The sequence below is a fragment of the Aethalodelphis obliquidens genome, unplaced genomic scaffold (assembly GCF_003676395.1).
Source record: "Aethalodelphis obliquidens isolate GAN/ISIS:26980383/991018 unplaced genomic scaffold, ASM367639v1 scaffold31, whole genome shotgun sequence".
Taxonomy (NCBI): Eukaryota; Metazoa; Chordata; class Mammalia; order Artiodactyla; family Delphinidae; genus Aethalodelphis; species Aethalodelphis obliquidens.
In genome coordinates this window covers 15,148,765-15,167,380 of record NW_020837975.1, presented here as the reverse complement: position 1 = coordinate 15,167,380, position 18,616 = coordinate 15,148,765, and the positions used below count along the sequence as shown (strand labels likewise).

At 52.7% G+C, this 18,616-nt stretch overlaps 1 protein-coding gene across 1 annotated transcript; it reads right to left on the bottom strand.

Annotated features, from left to right (window-relative positions):
• Positions 1–4,151: 4,151 nt before the first annotated feature.
• On the bottom strand, positions 4,152–17,472 carry CAPN11 (calpain 11). Its single transcript, XM_027127389.1, has 21 exons — positions 17,205–17,472; positions 16,776–16,845; positions 14,814–14,932; positions 13,639–13,772; positions 13,268–13,436; positions 11,591–11,674; positions 11,415–11,500; positions 11,097–11,171; positions 10,669–10,829; positions 10,351–10,520; positions 7,997–8,008; positions 7,495–7,706; positions 7,163–7,202; positions 6,997–7,065; positions 6,854–6,911; positions 6,663–6,727; positions 6,316–6,384; positions 5,835–5,913; positions 5,621–5,737; positions 5,091–5,149; positions 4,152–4,943 (listed from the first exon to the last, which is right to left on the bottom strand). Exons 1-21 carry the CDS (start codon positions 17,430–17,432, stop codon positions 4,917–4,919), a joined length of 2,103 nt encoding a protein of 700 aa, XP_026983190.1. The 5' UTR covers positions 17,433–17,472; the 3' UTR covers positions 4,152–4,916.
• Positions 17,473–18,616: the final 1,144 nt, after the last annotated feature.

The following is an 18,616-nucleotide window of genomic DNA, read 5'->3' as shown; positions in this document are numbered from 1 at the left end:
CTCTTGTGTTAACCTTGATCACCTGCCTGAAGTCATGTTTGTCAGGTTTCTCTACTTTTTCTTTTTTTTGGCCACACCGCGCAGCTTGTAGGACCTTAGTTCCCTGACCAGGGATTGGACTCGGTCCCTCAGCTTTCACTGCTTGTGGAGTCCTAAGCACTGGACCACCAGGCAATTCCCAGGTTTCTCTGTCTTGAAGCTACTCTTTTCTCTCGATTTGCACACTGTCCTCTTTAGAAGGAAGTCACTATGTGCTACCCACACTTAAGGGGAGGGGAATTACACTCCACCTTTGACATACTCTCATAGTGCTTTTTGTTTTTGCTACTTTTTTTTTAGCATTTCCGGCACTACAAGACGCTCCAGGTTCATCCCGTATATTTCTTGCCCCAGTCCTAGATTCAGACATTTCCTTCTCCTTTTTCTTGTGATGAGAACTTTTAAGATCTACAGCCTTAGCAACTTTCAAATATGCAAAACAGTGTTATTAACTGTAGTCACTGTGCCACATACATTACATCCCCATGACCTTTTGTTGTTGTTGTTTTTGGCCACACCACGCAGCTTGTGGGGTTTTAGTTCCTTGAGCAGGGATTGAACCCAGGCCCATGGCAGTGGAAGCGCGAAATTCTAACCACTGGACTGCCAGGGAATTCCCCCCATGACTTATCACTGGAAGTTTGTTCCTTTTGACCACTTTCACATATTCCACTCAGCCCTCACCACCACCTCTGGCAACCACCAATCTGTCCTCTGTATCTATGAGTTGTTCTTTTAAATTAATTAATTAATTAATTATTTTTGGCTGCGTTGGGTCTTCGTTGCTGCACGCGGGCTTTCTCTGGTTGTGGCGAGCGGGCGCTACTCTTCATTTGTGGTGCAAGGGCTTCTCATTGCGGTGGCTCGTCTTGTTGCAGAGCACGGGCTCTAGGCGCGTGGGTTTCAGTAGTTCGGGCACGTGGGCTCAGTAGTTGTGGCTCGCGGGCTCTAGAGCGCAGGCTTAGTAGTTGTGGCGCACGGGCTTCGTTGCTCTGCGGCATGTGGGAGCTTCCCGGACCAGGGCTCGAACCCGTGTCCCCTGCATTGGCAGGCGGATTCTTAACCACTGGGCCACCAGGGAAGTCCTATGAGTTGTTTTTAAATTATTAAAACAATTTTTTTAGATTCCACTTGTGAGATCATAGAGTGTTTGTCTTTCTCTGTCTGAGTTATTTCATTTAGCATAGCGCCCTCAGGGTCCATCCATCTTGTTGCAAATGGCAAGATTTCTAGCACATTTTGACCCCACTTTCTCAGAGACCAGAGGACGAAGCTCTGGAGCTATGTATTCTAAGGGACCTCCGTTCCCTGATGTGGCCTCGTCTTTGCAGTGCAGTTGGAGGGTGTAGAGAGGGGTCTAAAGGAAACGGGGGCAGCTGCTGTGGGGAGTGGCAGGGAGTCATCCAGAGGTGAGCTCTAGATTACCATGTGACCTCAGTCAAGGGCACCTAGGTTGTGTTGTGCACGGTGCAGGCAGCATGGTCTAGGGCCCTTCCCCAGCAGAACCCCACCTCTGTGAACAGAGGAGATGCCGCATGCTGAGGACCAGAAGAGCAGAGCAGAAAATGTGGTTACACACCACTGGGAGATGGCAAGGACGTCACGGGAAAGGTCTCCCAGGCATTAGGCTGGGGAAGGAGGCAAGTGAAGTTGAACGAGATTGAGTCGGAAGGGGCTGGTGAGGGTGTGTGTGCAGAGAGCAGACTTGACAGGCAGGAGCAGGGAGCAGCCAGGCCTGGCTGTAGCTGGGGGGAACTTTTGTTTTAGAGTTTGGATGTGGAGGAATGTGATGTAGGCATGTTTGCATACATGGTGGATGCATGCATGAAGTAGATATGTTTATTAAGTGTATGCTAGTTCATCTCACTTTTCCAATACAGGGCAGTCACGTGCTAAAATCCTGGGATGCCCCTCACATCATAATCTGGGTGAATGATGCCACTTTTAGTTGTTCAGAGCACAAACTATACATGGGGCTCTGCTAAGTGTGGTGACGGTATAAGCAGAAAGGTAGGGGGATCCAGATATAGTTTTTTTTTTCTTAAGATTTTATTTTTATTCATTTATTTATTTATTTTGGCTGCGCAGGATCTTATTTTGGCACGCGGGACCTTTTAGTGGCAGCGTGCAGACTTCTTAGTTGCGGCATGCGGACTCCCAGTTGCGGCATGCATGCAGGATCTAGTTCCCCGACCAGGGATCGAACCCGGGCCCCCTGCATTGGGAGCGCAGAGTGTTACCCACCGGACCACCAGGGAAGTCCCCAGATATAGTTTTTGGACGTCAGAGAAGCCATTTAAGCCTAAACCGTTTTGTGATCTAAGCCTGGCCACAATGCTTGCCCTTGAACAGGTCTCAGTAATAATGATCGTGAGGGAACAGAGGAACGGAATGACTTAGGCAAGAGAAGTAAGAATGGCAGAGATAATAAATCAGTTGTAGACTCCCAGTTCTGGTTCAGGGGTAGAGATTAGCCTGAAGCACTCAACCACCAGCTCCACTGGAACCTAAGAGATGGTGATGTTGACCTTTTCTGGCCCTTGTGACTTCAGTCAACTGAAGTTTGGCCTCTGTTGACTTTTGCCCAAATTCCATGCTGAATTCTCCTCTGCTCAAGCCCCGTCATGAATATGCATGTACCCTTAGTTTAGAACGTCCCCAGTGTGGCTGTTGGGGACACACTGCTTTGGGAAAGATCTCCAGGGTCCTCCTTACTCGCTGCAAGTAATAAATCGTCCCTTCTCCTGCTCTTTGGCTTGGTTGTGTCTTCTGGTTCGACACCCAACAAGAGGGGAACCCAATTTTTAGGTAACAGTAATGAGTTTACCATCTGTGGGAAGCACAGTACTTCACCCTCATAACCTCAGTCGTCCATACAGCAGCCCTCTGAGACAGGCACAGTCACCCCCATTTTTTTTTGGCCGAGCCATACGGCTTGTGGGATATCTCAGTTCCCCGGCCAGGGCTTGAACCTGGGCCATGGTAGTGAAAGCCCAGAATCCTAACCTCTAGGCCACCAGTGAACTCCCTGTCACCCCCAACTGACAGATGAGAAAAAGGAAACTCTGTTAGAGAAATAAAATAATTTGCCCAAGGCCATCCAGCCAGAAGTTGGCAGCATCTTCCGCTAGGGCAAGGGACAAGGATGGGGTGGGGTCAGCATCTTGCTGGGCTCCCCAGAACCAACTGGGCACTGCTGGGTTCTCTCAAAACTCAAAAGACCTGCTAGTTTTCTGGCCTCTCCCAAAGGATCCCTGACCCACCCAGGGACCTTTGCTCCTTCGCTGCTCTGAGGAGAAAAGGTGGTGGTAGAAAATTAGGGTGGAGGAATCAGTCTTAAGACCCTCATTAACAGAGTGTGACCTTCTCTCTCAGACAAGACTGCAGAGGGGAGAGGATGGGAGAAGAGAGTGGCAGGGCTGGAAATGATTCCTCGGGAGGTGGTGGGGGAGGCAATGGAGTGACAGTGATGGGCAGTTGTCACAGAGGAGGCAGGGGGCAGGGCTGGTGCAGGGAATCAGTCACCAGACCCAGGAAGGCTGGAAGCCCCCCACACCCCCAAGCATAAGAGGAATGGGCATGTTTAGTGCAAACAGAAGGAAGTCTTGGAGTCCTTACTGCAGGAGGAAACGAAGCTAGCTACCCTGGGAAGCTGAAAGTACACAGACCCAGGACGGATCCCAATTCTTTTGGGGTTTAGATTTATTCGACCCTAATCTAAGGGAATTTGGAAGCGGTCTGTATGCGAGAGGCTGAAAAGCTCGCAGGCACAGTTCCCCAGAGCGGGAAGCCACGGAGCGATCTGGAAGGACAGGAGAAGTGCAGTTGGGGGACACTGCTGGTGGTCTCAGTTTTCCCACTGCAGCAGGAGGCTGGGGGCTGGAAACAGGGGGCATCTGAGGCAGAGACTCCAAGGTCAAGGACTGGTGAACCAAGGATCCCTCCACCCTTCCGGTGAGGACCATAGCCTGGCAGTCAGCAGTTTTTTAACAGTAAGAATGATTTGAATCTGAACACCGTTAAGGCAGGAATGAACTCACCCACGGCCACTGTCCCCCACCCCTCCCAGCCACACATCTAAGAGGGTCAGTTCCTTTCTATGGCTGACTCCTGCCGGTGCAGGATTTTTGACTTTTGCTAGACCAGCAGTGTCACCTTTGGAGACTCCAGTTTGAGGAAGGAGATGGGAGGGGCGGTTCTAGGTCCTGCGGCTCAGCCCTCCCGTCGGATGCTGCTCTGGGTACCGCGCTGTGTACAGTTCACAGACAGGGACTCTTATGCCTTTAGCATCCCAGCCGCTGCCCATAAATGACAACAGCGCCCTCTAGCTTCTGTGACAACCACACATTTCCAAATGCTCCCTGGATAGGGGGTGGTATCACCCCAACTGAGAGCTCTTGGGTGTCCCCTCTTTGGTACTGAGGAAATGACTTACACCCCTGCCAGTCTTTTTCTGGCATAGAAACACAAGAGACACAGAAGCCAGTGGCATGAACACATTCATTATAATAATGCCCTTGAGTGGGGGGGAGAAGGGAGGAGCCATGAAACAGGCCAGCGTTGAGTAGGGTAGGAAACGTGGACAGCCTCCCCAGCCGGGGACACCGCAGAAGTGTCACTTAATCTTTAGTGAAATGTACTCAGAGAGGGAGGGAGACTGTGGGGGAAAAACACTTTGCGCTGGGAGGGTGGGCCTGGAGGTCCTGCTGCTGGAATAAGCACGGCATCTCGGCCGTTCCATCAGCAGAGACCGCAGAGTTGAGCGCCACAAGGAGCACCCCGGCCCCCAGGCCAGAACCCGGCGGCGGGGTGGTAGTGGGGCGGGGCGGGGCAGGGGGCGGGGCCGATGGCGGTAGGAAGCCAGGCTCCCGCAGTGACTAACCCCACATGGTTATCTGCAGCCACTGTGGGGCAAGAAGAACATCAGAGGATGGGTGAGGTGGTGGTGGGGCATGACGTCTGGGGAAAGGGAAGGGCCAGTGGAGCCGCGGGGGTGGGGGTGGGTGCCTGAGTACTGGCTGAGTAAGGCTGGGTACATCCTTTCCATGTACCTGGTTCAGGTTCAAGCAAATCTGGCCAGTATTGTTAGGGTCCATGGTTAGAAAGTACGCTGTTTCAAGGAGGAGACAAGGGAGAAGGGTTGGGAGCTGAGTCAGTGGTCTGCAAGACCCCTTCCCGACTAGGGAGGATGTCAGAAAGGGTGTAAGAAGCCGTTCCTTCCCTCTTCCCAGCCAAACCCCCAGCCCAGCAGGGAATTAATGGTAAGGACTCCTACAGCCTTGCTCTGAACCAGGGCCTGTTCTGAGTGCTCTCCAAATACTATCTCATTTAATCTCCGCCTCCATTCTATGCAGGCTGTACTGTTATCTATATTTATAGGTAAGGCAACAGAGGCACAGAGAGATAAAGTGACTTGCTCAAGGCAACAGAGCCAGCAAGTGGTGGAGCTGGGATCTGAGCCCAGATCATCTGTGCCTGGTGGAGGGGAATGGTTCTGGAGCAGTGCTCTTCGTGTGGGTATGTGGGAGAAGGCCGGCGGTCCCCTGGCCCAGGGTGGGGAGTGGGCAGGCGCCTGACTCACTGAACATGGCCTTCAGCCTCAGGAAACAGCTGATGAAGCTGTCAAAATCCATGATCATTTCGTCATTTGCATACCTGGCCACCAACACCTGTGTCACCTTGTTATTCAGTTTGATGCCTGGGAGAGAGAGGAGTGTGGAGGGGGAGAGTCCAGCCCTCTGACCGCCGCTGCCTCCCCCGTCCCTGCCCCAAAGCCCTCTCCTGCCCCTGGCCACCTGCTTTCTCAATTGCCAAGCGCATCTCATAGGAGTTCAAGGTGCCTGAGTGGTCCTGGTCACACTCTCGGAAGATGTCCTGAAGCGACAAGACAGATGTGGTAGGGCCGTGTGCATGGCACGGTGGCTGAAGTGATGAAATGCTTCACGACTGCTACCCAAGACCCCGGGGGCCCCCTACGCTGGCCCACCCGCTGAGCTCCAGTATTCCTATCACCTGGTGACTGTGGGGTTACTTCCTGGCACCCTGCCCGGGGCTCTCTGCCTGTATCCTTTACGCTGGCTGATACCTGGACTGTGCTGGTTATTGAATATTTTGACTAGTTAATACGCCAACACATCAACGGCTCCATCCTGGGGTGTGTGTGTGTGTGTGTGTCTAGTCAGGGGCTCCTGTTCGAGCTCCATCCTTGCTAGTCCTCTTCCCTCCGGAGGACCTCTCTTTCTTACCTCCATAAACTGCCCCCTCAATGCCCTTTACCGTCCATTTCTTGATTTTTCTCCACAGGATCTGGAACTCCTGAAGCCCCAGTTTGCCAGAGCCATCTTTCTGGGAGGTAGTCAAGGATATAAGAGGAGGGCGGGGAGGGCATCCTGGGGGCTGGGAAGCAGAGGGACTCACCGCGGTAGGGCACAAGACCCAAGGGGCCTGTATGGTAACCATGGTAACAGCCGGAAGACCTGGCGTCTTTTGTTACCCCAGCGCCTAATCCCCACCCGGAAGGAGGGCATGGCTGGTCAGAGATGGCCACCTTAGGGCCAGGCTCAGGGGTCGGGGGCTGGGGCAGGAGAGCACTGGACAGGGCTGCCCACTGGACAGGAAGATACATCCAAGAGGTTGACCATACAGCGGCACACGTCCAGGCTGAAACCCTTGGTTTTGAGGTTTTTGACTGTGAGGGAGGGAAGGGGCAGGAAGAAGGGGAGGGATGAGCAGGGTGTGGTCGGGGTTTGGGGGGAGAGGTGGGGGGTGATTAAGGGTGGGGGGAAGGGTTGTGAGTGGGGGATGGAAGACTCACCTTCGGAGAACACCTTGTTGAGCAGCTTCTGTAGCTCATATATGCCCACCTCCTTGTCCTAGGAAGGGGGACCGTAAGCCCCGGCTCTGGCCCCTTCAGCCCCAAACCACCTCCTTTCAATCCCCCAGCCCTCTGCCTCTCACCTCTCCACCGGCCACTATGTGAAACAAACGTATGAAGTCCTGGTCTATGTCATTCTCAGAGATGTTCTCCTGGAGGGAAAGGAGTGGGAGAGGGACACAGTCCAGAAAGTTCTTCCACACCCCTACATGCCGCCCCCAAATCCCACCCCCCACAGCCTCCCCTCACCTCTTGGAGAAGCTCAGCGATGTTGGCTTCATCCAGTTCCCTGGGCAGAGGTGGATGAAGGTTCGGAGTGAGCAGGGGTCAGGGAGACAGGGATTCCAGTGGGATGGTCAGGGAGGTCGTGTCGTGTGTCTGCAGCAATACGGAACGGGCTCCGTGCGATTTGGCTTCTGATTCTGGCTCTGCTACTACCTGGGACTTCCCTGCCTCATGCCTAAGTTTCCCTGACTGTACAATAGGGACGGGGTCAGGGGGACCCAGCTGACTGCCCCCTGAGCTTGAATCTTACAGCTCTGGGGCAGGTGGCCTTGGAGCAGTGAGGTGGGGCCCCTCACCAGGACTCGCTGTGCTTCTCCGTGAAGACCCTGAGCAGGAAGTCAGCATCCTTGTGCGGCTCAAGGGTGGAGGGAATGATGATGTATTCCCCCGGAGGCAGCCGGAGGTGGCTGCTGACCTCCCGTGAGTTGGTGAAGATCTCTGAGAAGCCCAGGTCCTGATACTTCACGAAGAAGTCCTTTTTCAAGTGGACGTCCTGGAGGTTCTGAAACTATACGTGCCCTGGAGGTGGGTACAGGGCCCACAGGGGAGGGCAGGGAGGGAGGGACCCCCGACGGTGATGCCCGGCTGGGCAGGGCTAGGGAGGGCCTGGGCCCTGCCCATCTGGCAGGTAACCCCAGTGTGGTCGTTTCCTTCCCTGACCCTCACTCAGGGCCCAAGGGGGCTGGAACCCTGACCCAGTGGGCCCCAGAACCCTTCGCCGAATTCCACCCCTTGCCCATCCACATGCCAGGAGCGGGGTGGATGTCTGCCCAGGATCAAGCCCCACGTCTTCTGTACCTCCTTTGGGACCTGGGAAGGGAAGAGAGAGGAGGGTCAGATCCCCAGGATGGTGAAGGGGCTCAGGCCTGTGGAAGCCAGGGGGTGCTAAGGGCACTGGGATGCTGGTGGTGGGGAGGGGCGTGGGCTCTAAGAGCTAAAAGTCCCAGCGTTAATAACACTTCTGCTTTGAATCTAGAAAAATGGCACAGATGAACCAGTATGCAAGGCAGAAATAGAGACACAGACGTACAGAACAAACGTATGGACACCAAGGGGGGAAAGGGGTGGTGGTGGGATGAATTGGGAGATTGGGATTGACATATATACACTAATATGTATAAAATAGATAACTAACGAGAACGTACTGTATAGCACAGGGAGCTCCACTTCGCTGTACAGTAGAAACTAACACAACATTGTAAAACAACTACACCCCAATAAAAAACAATAACCCTTCTGCTTTGGATGGCAAAGTACGGTTTACACAAAGTTTTGCCAAGGGGAGATTTTTGCCACTGCAGGTTAAGGATGGGAAAGAGAACCCCCCAGAGGTGAGATAACTTGCCCAATCTCACACTGCTGAACAGTTGAAGAGCTGGGATAAAAAACTAGGAGAGCATTTTCCATGGAGTGCTCATGTCTTGCAGGAAGTTAATAGGAGATTATTGAAACCGAGGAATGAGCACATAGAAGTTTGTAAAAAGGTGAGATAAACCAAGATATATAGGTTGCTCTCCTCCAGGGATGACCAGAACCTTTAATATACTGATGGCCCCGTGGAGCTCTGGGTTGGGGTAGAGAATACAGCCTTTCCTGGCAGGGCTGTGTCTAACCTTGGAAATGGCTTCAGGTGTGTCTGTTAACCTGGGGGACTCACAGCCTAGGAGGAGGGCAAGGCTTGTGTCTGCTTCTGTTCACGACTGAACCTCTGGAGACTGACTGGGGCCTGGCATGCAGTAGGTGCCCCGTGAATATCACTGACTATGTAAATGAATGGACAAACGGGCACCGTTTGGGAAATGCTTGTCAGGGGTTTCTCTTGGCCGGAGTCCATGCTCCCATGTGGGGAGGCTTGGGGGCCGTGGAGAAATCTCCGAGTGTGTGGGAACTGGTGTGAGTTAGGACAAGTGACCTCACCTCTCTGGCTCCCAATCTCCTTCCTCTTCATTAAAGGCGTTACTATTCGAAAGGCCTTGGGAACAATGCCTGGCCCAGAGGAAGTGCTCCCTAAGTGTTTTAGATTTTAAAAATCTGAAAAAGAAAACTGTCAGCCCTGCCTCAAAAGCGCAAAGCACCACTCCAGAAAGAGACAGGGCTGAGATGGGCAGCGAGGATTAAATTGGGAGATTGGGATTGACATATACACACTACTATATATAAAATAGATAACTAGGACTTCCCTGGTGGCACAGTGGTTAAGAATCCGCCTGCCAATGCAGGAGACACGGGTTCGAGTCCTGGTTCGGGAAGATCCCACATGCCGCGGAGCAGCTAAGCCCGTGTGCCACAACTACTGAGCCTGCGCTCTAGAGCCGGCAAGCTGCAACTACTGAGCCCACGCGCCACAACTACTGAAGCCGGTGTGCCTAGAGCCGGTGCGGCACAAGAGAAGCCACCCAATGAGAAGCCCACACACCGCAATGAAGAGTAGCCCCCCACTTGCCGCAACTAGAGAAAGCCACACGCAGCAACGAAGACCCAACGCAGCCAAAAATACATAAATAAACAAATAAATTTTTAAAAAATTAAAAAAAATAGATAACTAATAAGAACCTACTGTATAGCACAGGGAAAACTACTTAATACTCTGCAATGACCTATACGGGAAAAGAATCTTAAAAAAGTGGGGCTTCCCTGGTGGTGCAGTGGTTGAGAATCTGCCTGCCAATGCAGGGGACATGGGTTCAAGCCCTGGTCTGGGAAGATCCCACATGCCGCGGAGCAACTAGCCCTGTGAGCCACAATTACTGAGCCTGCGCATCTGGAGCCTGTGCTCCGCAACAGAGAAGCGATAGTGAGAGGCCCGTGCACTGTGATGAAGAGTGGCCCCCGCTTGCCGCAACTAGAGGAAGCCCTCACACAGAAACGAAGAGCCAACACAGCCATAAATTAATTAATTAATTACTTTTTTTAAAAAAAGGCAAAATTCCTTAAAAAAAATCTGGATATATGTATAAGTACAACTGATAAACCTTGTAAGTCAACTATATTCCAATTAAAAAAAAAAAAGGAAAAAGGAAAGAGACAGCGGTGTGGAGGCAGTTGGAGGGTGTCCTGGTCCTGGGGCAGGTGGTGGGGTGGGGTGTGCAGTGGTCCCAGGGGTGAGGCCATGGGGAGAGCAAGAGTGGCTGGGGGACCAGCTGGGCACGCACGGAGTAGATGACAAAGCCGATGGTCTGCAGCTGGGCTCCCTGGGGCCGTGCCCGCCGCCAGTTCTTCTGCATCAGGGCCACCAGGCAGGTGCAGACGGCTTCGTCGTCCTCTGGGGCATCATCCTCCTCGGGGAGAGAGATCTTAAACTGTGGGTTGGTCCAGAATGTGTCTGTGGAGGAAGCAGGTCAGGATGGCCCTGCCCTTCCCAGGGTGGACGGGCTTCCCAGCCAAGTGCCCGCCTCCTCAACGGGGCCCAGGTGTGCGGTGAGTCAGTGGCCCAGCCCTTGCTCCCTGCTCCCCTGAGTCCCCTCGCCCACCAATGTAGCTCCGGCAGCCCCCTGCAGTGCTGCCCCTCCTCCAGCTGCCCTCGTAGAAGGTGGTGTGCCAACACCTCTTGTAGTCCCCACAAAGCGTGTCGGGTATCAGGTTGCAGATTTCCAGGAGCGTGAAGTTGTCCAGGAAATCTCCGTAGGACATCCTGTGGTGGAGGGGAGCGGCAAGAAGCCCGCGCGCCTAGAGCCCGTGCTCCACAACGAGAAGCCACCCAATGAGAAGCCCACGCACCGCAATGAAGAGTAGCCCCCCACTTGCCGCAACTAGATGGGCCAGAGCCCATCAGCAGCACACCCACACCTGTAGGCGACCCCCAGAGCCTCTCCATCCAAGGCACAGGTGGGACAGTGGCAGGAGAGATGAAGGGACTGGGTATGGGGACAGAAGGTGGTCCTTCTCAAGCGGTGCTGACCAGAACTCTCCGTCCTCCTTCCTGTGCAGCAGCTGCCTCTGGACGTCTGGGGCCACCTCTTCCCACTCCTTGGCACTGGAGCAGAGACAGGCAGTGGAGGGCCAGGGGGTCGGGAGGCACCTCGGTCCTCCCCCAGGGATGCCCTTACCCCTGAATGTCTGCCTACTGGGGGTCCTGGTTAGATGGAGAATCTAGAGGGGAAGGGCTCACACTGGGCGCAGGTGACCGGATGCCAGTCGGTCCCTCTGTGGCATGGCCTTGCTCGTGGGCCTGCTCTGTGCTCTGCCCCTCCCCCCAGAGGGCTGGTCTGGCACCTACTTGTCACTCCAGGCTCCATTCCACTCAATCCGGCCCCAGGGATTCCGGACCCGAATCAGTGTTTCCATCCTGCCGCGGTACAGGACCTGGGGGGGGGTGTGGGCAAAGGTTAGGAGCGTAGGGTCACAGAAGTTCTCCTCCTGTCCCTCTGGGTGGGGTGTAGTGGTCAGACTCACATCCTGAAGGCCGGTCACTGAGTAAGCATGTCCTTTCACCAGCATCCTTTCCGTCAATGACTCCAAGTCACTTTGGCTGTTGATCTACGCAGAACGGAGAGGAAGGAAAGGAACTCAAGGTCTGGTCAGAGGGATGGGGGCACCTGAAGTGAGGTGACAACACTCTGAGTTCATTTTTTTTTTTAAATTAAACTTTGTATTTTCAAATGATTGTAGACTCACACGCAGGTTTCTTTGTTTTTTGTTTTTGTTTTTTTTAGTTGTGGGAAGGGGAATCTTTTAGTTGCAGCAGGCAGGATCTAGTTCCCTGACCAGGGGTTGAGCCCGGGCCCCTGCATTGGGAGCCCAGAGTCTTACCCACTGGACCACCAGGGAGCTCCCTCACTAGCAGTTTTAAGAAATAATACAGAGAGATACGTGCACCCCATATCCAGTATCCCCCAGTGGTAACATCTTGCAAAACTATAGCACAATATCATGTTTTTTCTTTTTTGGCCGTGTCACGCAGCATGCAAGATCTTACATTCCCAATGAGGGATCGAACCCTTGTCCCCTGCAGTGGAAGCGCAGAGTCCTAACCACTGGACTGCCAGGGAATTCCCTATAGCACAATATCAAAACCAGGATGAAGATGTTGACACAATTCGTCAGTCTTATACAGATGCCTCCACTTTTACTCGTACCCATTTATGTATGTTTTATGCATTGTTATCATATGTGTCATATCATATCATATGATATGATACATATCATATCATATGATACATATGTATCATATGTATCATATCATATGTATCATATCATTTCTGTATCCACCACCATCATCACAATATAGAACATTTCCATCACCAGTAGCATCCCTGGTGTTGCCCTTTTATAAGCAACATCCACCTCTTATGACCCTCTTCCCTAACCTCTGACAACTCCTAATCTGTTCTCCATTTAAAAAAATTTTGTCATTTCAGGACTGTCATATAAATGGAATCATACAGTATGGAATCTTTCGGGACTGGCTTTTTCCATGCAGCATAATTTCCTTGAGATTCATCCAAGTTGTTTTGTGTGTCAGTAGTTCATCTCTTCTTATTGCTGAGTAGTATCCCCTGGTGTGTATGCACCTGTCCAACTAGTCACCCTTTGAAAGACATCTAAGTTGTTTCCAGGTTCTGGTTATTATGAATAGAGCTGCTTTGAACACTTGGGTACAGGCTTTTGTGTGGACATAAGTCTTCATTTCTCTGGGATAAATGCCCAAGAATACAATTGCTGGGTCTTACAGTAGCACTCTGGGTTCATTTATTTATTTGAACAAATATGTGTTGGGTATCTATTGCATGCCAAGTACCATCTTAAGTCCCAGGACCCAGCAGTGAATGAGACAAATAAAGTCACTGTCTTCATGGAATATGAAAACTGTCTGGAGAAGAGTTGTGAATATACACGTCGATAAGTAAGACAGTTTCTGATCATGATAAATGTTGGGGAGAAAATCAAAACAAAGTAGAGAGGAAATGGGGGGCAGGAGTGGCTAATTTAGAAGGCTAGCCTGAGGAAGGGCCATTTGAACTAAAAGATGAATGAGAAGGAGCTAGTTATGCAGGTATTTGGAGAAAGAACTTTCTAGGTGAAAGCAACAGCAGGTGCAAAGGCCCTGAAGCAGGACCAAGCACGGCTTACTTCGATGGAGCACCCCATGAGGGATGATCGCTCTATGGCCTTTCTAAGCATCCTCAGCAGGTTCGGAGGGGGCTTCCGGAGTTGGAAGCTCTGGGTCACGCCCCCCGTGAAGTCCTCAAAGCCCTCCACCGTGTTGCCCCCTGACAGGGCTTCATAGGATCCGTTCAGCCTGTGGGCACAGAGAGGGCACCGTCTGGGCTCTGGGATGCAGTTGTGAACTTGGACCTCAGAGGGTGAGGTGAGGGAAGGGAGGGATGCCCTGCCGTCCCCCTGCCTCTTCCCCTGATTCCAGTTGCTCCCCTACCCCCCGTCACTGCCGACTGTCAGAGCAAGCCTGGAGGCCAGGCAAATCGCCAGGCTGGGGGACTCACTTGGCGTATGCCTTCTCCAGCAGGGCACTCCAGAACTCGGTGCGCTCGGCTGAATGCACGAACACCAGCTTGCCATTCTTTGTGGGCAGCCGGTCATCCACCACCACGTCCATCCACTGCCCAAATTGCCAAATCTGCGGGCGGCAAGGTGGGTCTCGGCGGGGCGTGGGGCATCTGTATGCCCCAGGCCCCCTTCCGAGCTCAGACACACATACATGCGCGCACGCGCGCGCGCGCGCACATCCTCCCTCCCTTCTTGCATGAAGACTCTGTTACACGAGCGCCTCCTGGTGTCAGGTTCAGTGACACACCAGTAACAGAGGGCCCCCCACCCCGCCGCCGCCGCCGCCAAAGAAAGGCAGTGAAAGGCCTGAACCTCCCCCCAGCCTCACCTCCATGTTCTGCCATGGCCTCCAGAGAGACCCACCCACCTTTTGACCTTGGCTGGACTTTTAGGACTTCTGAGGTCTTAAAAACTCTTGTGACTTTCAGAAATATTTTTATGACATGAGGAATTTGTCCACATGTTGAAATATTTGAAGAGCAGATTACAAAAATTACATGACAGAAACTCCCAATGTCATATGCGCACATACACATACACACACGTATACGTGCATATACATATGTGAGTGTATCTACCGAGAGAAAGACAGAGACAGAGAGAGAAGCAGGAGGAAGAGGAGGAGGAGAATGAATCACAAACTGATAACAACTATTTCCTTTGGCGGCTTTAAAAAATTAGCTTAGGGCTTCCCTGGTGGCGCAGTGGTTGAGAGTCTGCCTGCCGATGCAGGGGACACGGGTTTGTGGCCCGGTCCGGAAAAATCACACATGCCGCAGAGCGGCTGGGCCCGTGAGCCATGGCCGCTGAGCCTGCGCGTCCGGAGCCCGTGCTCTGCAACGGGAGAGGCCACAACGGTGAGAGGCCCGCGCACCAACAAAAAAAAAAAAAAAAAAAAAAAAAAAAAAAAAAAAAATTAGCTTACACAATTTCTTTAGTGAGAGGATATTTCTCTGATAATTAGAGAAAAATCCACCCTAATAAATGTTGTTTTTTTCAAAAAGGAAAGAAAAAAGGTAAACTTCAAAGCATGTACTAATTCTTTCTCTCTCTCTCACACACACACACCCCTCATACACAAATCAGCTCTGGCTTTCAAATCGCCCTTCACCTGAAAATGGAAGATACCAGCATAGTTTTTCTTGAAGCTCTGCCCCCTGGGCACCACACGGTACAGCAGTTCGGGGTACACCGTAAGGGAGCCGATGGCAGCCAGCAGCCAGCAGTCCCCTGGAAAGACAGAAGGGCGCCCCGTTTGAGCACTCCCATGTGTGTGGGTCCCAGAGTCCAAGCCCCAGAAGATCAGGAGCTGCTCTGTGGCCCCCTCCCCGATGCCCTCCCACTGCAGAAGGGCCAGCTCTGGGGGTGAGTTCTCCACCTTTCCTCTGAGGCGAGAGACTCACAAATCAGAGCCAGACGTTCTTGTTCTGGGATTTGGGGAGAAGGTGTTTTTGGCCTTGGTCTTACTCCTCCCTCTGGGACCTGCCATCTTTGGGGGACAGCCAATCGTCTCCTGTCCCTTGAACAAGGCCAATCCCCTTCCCCATGGCCCCCCACCTCTACCCCATGATTACAGTGGTGTGGTGACCAAGACGGCTCTCCTTGTTGTCAGTCCCGTAATACTAGAGATCCAAGGGGCTCAGTCTGTACCCACACTGGGACACAGGGGCAGGATTCTTGGGCTGAGGTCACCTGTTGCCATCTCTCCTGGGGAATCTCAGACCATGGGTGGGGCTTGGGGCAGGGTGGTACCCTGAGGGGGTACATGGGCCAGGCTGCGGCTGAGGGCACTGGCAAAGCTTCCGTGATTACCAAGGCCTTCTGGCTGCCTGAGGAACACTTGGAGGCGGGTAGAAGGGGGGAGAGGAATGTTAAGGACACTCTCGTCACCATCGTGGAAAGGGCACCTAGGGAGAAGCAATTTTTCCTCCGGTAACCCTGGGCCCTCCAGCTCAGTGAGCCCCAGCGGCAGCTGTGGGAACTGCTGTCTCCGTGGCCTCTGCCCTACCCACACCCTGCCCTCTTCTCTGCCACAAATGGGACACAATTCAGCCCAGAGGAAGCCCACCCTGGCCTTCTTCCTTAAGATGCAATGAGGGGTTTGGAGGAAACCGGGGAATAGGACCAGGCTTAGGGAGGAAGCTCTCTCTGGGGGCTGTCCGTGGGAGCCTGCGGGAGAGTGGCCGCTCCTTTACCTGATACCCCAGACTTGAGGAAGTCGTGTCACTTGCAGTGGTTAGCGGAAGCCTAATTCCCCTCTCCTTGACCTTAGGCCGGATTGCGAGCTTGCTTTTTCTTTTTTGCGGTATGTGGGCCTCTCACTGTTGTGGCCTTTCCCGTTGCAGAGCACAGGCTCCGGACGCACAGGCTCAGCGGCCATGGCTCACGGGCCCAGCCGCTCCGCGGCACGTGGGATCTTCCCAGACCGGGGCACGAACCCGTGTCCCCTGCATCGGCAGGCGGACTCCCAACCACTGCGCCACCAGGGAAGCCCCCGAGCTTGCTTTTAACAGCAGAACATGAGCTTGCTTTTAACAGCAGAACATGGGGAAGTTACCGCCTGCTTCTCCTGAGACCAGGTGGTGAAGGCATTTGGGCTTCCTCTTGTTCTCTCTCTCGGGCCGCTCACTCAGTGGGAGGCCAGCTACCATGTGTGGACACTTAAGCGTCCTACGGAGAAGCTCATGTGGCAAGGACCTGGGGCCACCTGCCACGTGAGTGCACCATCTTGGAAGGGAATTCTTCAGCTCCTGTGGCACCTCATGAGAGAAACCCTGAGCCAGACCAACCAGGCTATGCTGCGTCCTAATTCCTGCCCCGGAGAAACTGTGAGATGATAGATGTTGGTTGTTGCTTTCAGTCACTGACTCTTGGAGCAACTGATAACTAATATAGCACCCTGCTTACTCCCAGACCCAGATGGCAGCAGGTAGGGGTGGAGTCCGGATTAGGGGAGGAAAAGGGACACAGAAGAGCTGTCTGAACCCAGGGCTCCCAGTCCCCCAGCCTCAGGAGACACCCTGGCACTCTCGCAATTCACCCCCTGCCCCCAGGTTTGCTGCCCCCCACTCACCGAGCACCCCCTGGCAGATGTCAGTCGGGCTGACCCCATTCACAATGAATTGAGGATTGCTTGTGATTTGCTGCAATGAAGGAATAAAAGTTTCAGAGAGCCCAGGACACCCCCCTCCCAAGCTCCCTCCCACTTCCCTGGGGAATGCTGCTGTCTCTTAGAGTTCTAGGGGAAACATGGATGGGGGCGCGGCAGGGGGAACTTGGCCTAATTGTAGGCTGGGATGGCAAAGGTCAGTGAGTGACCTTCCCAGGGGTTTTCTGAGAGGTTTTACTTAAGCCTGTCCCGAACCGTCCCCTGCCTTGTTGGAAATGGAGTCTAGTACAGAGCCAAGATAGGGCGGTGGGGGATTGGAGATTATCCAAGTGACTGGGACGTCACTACTACCCCCACCCCCCATGAGTTCATGCCTCCCTTCCCAGTGCCCACACGGGGCCGCTGCCAGCTGATGTTCTGCACGTGTTTGGAGTTGGGGCCCAGTTCCTTGAAGCCCAGTGAGCTGGGTTCAGCAGGGAAAAAGGGGTCCTTGAACAGCTGCCCCTTCCGTAGGCAGAGTGCTCGCAGCTCCTCAAAGCTCTGGTTGTTGTAGTTCTGGGCGTTGTGGTGCTGGCCCATGCCCTTGGCCTTGAGTCGGTTCTGGCTTATGTGAGCCGCCATCCCCTTGTTGGTGAAAACGGTCTCCGCTGAATAATAAAAAGACAAATAACCTAATCAAAAAATGGACAAAGGATCTGAATAGGTGTTTTTCTGAAGAAGATACACAAGTGACCGATAATCACATGAAAAACTGCTCCACATCCTTCGTCAACAGACAAATGTAAATCCAGGTCACAATGAGATACTACTTCACATCCACTAGGATGGCTCTAATCCAAAAGACTGGTAATAACAAGTGCTGGCGAGGGTGTGGAAAAATTGGAGCCCTCGGGCACTGCTGCTGGGGATGTAAAAGGGTGCAGCCACTTTGGAAAACAGTCTGGCAGTCCCTAAGTTAAACACAGAATTGCCATGTGATCCAGCAATTTCACCTCTATGTATATATACTCAAGAGAAATGAAAATATATGTCCATACAAAAAATTCTGCACAGGGCTTCCCTGGTGGCGCAGTGGTTGAGAGTCTGCCTGCTGATGCAGGGGACACAGGTTCGTGCCCTGGTCCAGGAAGATCCCACATGCCGCGGAGCGGCTGAGCCTGCGCATCCGGAGCCTGTGTTCCTCAACGGGAGAGGCCACAACAGTGAGAGGCCCGCGTACAGCAACAACAACAACAACAAAAATTCTGCACAAATGTTTATAGCAGCAGCAACACTCGCAATAGCCGAAAAGTGGAGAAAACCCCAAATGCCCATCAGCTGATGAATGGACAAGCAAAATGAGGAATACACGTACGGTGGAATATTACTCACCAATAAAAAGACATGAAGTACTGAGACATGTTACGACATGGATGAACCTTGAAAACATTATGCTAAGTGAAGACAGCAGTCTCAAAGGATCACATATTGTATGATTTCGATTATGTAAAATGCCCCAATCAGGCCAATATATATAGAGACAGGAAGTATAATCGTGGTTGCCTAGTGCTTAGAGGGCTGGGGGATTGGAAGTTGATAGCGAAAGGGTACGGGGTTTCTTCTGCGGGGGAATGAAAAGGTTCTAAAGTCGATTGTGGTGATGGTTGCACAACTCCGTGAATGTACTGAAAACCACTGATTGTGCACTTTAAATGGGTGAATTGTATGGTATGTGAGTCATAGCTCAATAAAGCTGTTTAAAAAAAGTGACCTCCAGACCATGCAAACAGACACTGCCTTTTGGGAAGAGTGGAAATAATGGAGTG

Excerpts from the sequence above, each read along its gene's own strand:
- CAPN11 (XM_027127389.1), bottom strand. The coding sequence starts at position 17,432 with ATGGCGGCTCACATAAGCCAGAACCGACTCAAGGCCAAGGGCATGGGC. Across the intron at positions 13,773-14,813 it reads CTGGTATCTTCCATTTTCAG|ATTTGGCAATTTGGGCAGTG; the intron begins GTGAAGGGCGAT and ends TGCCGCCCGCAG. Across the intron at positions 5,738-5,834 it reads CTTGGCAATTGAGAAAGCAG|GCATCAAACTGAATAACAAG; the intron begins GTGGCCAGGGGC and ends TCTCTCTCCCAG.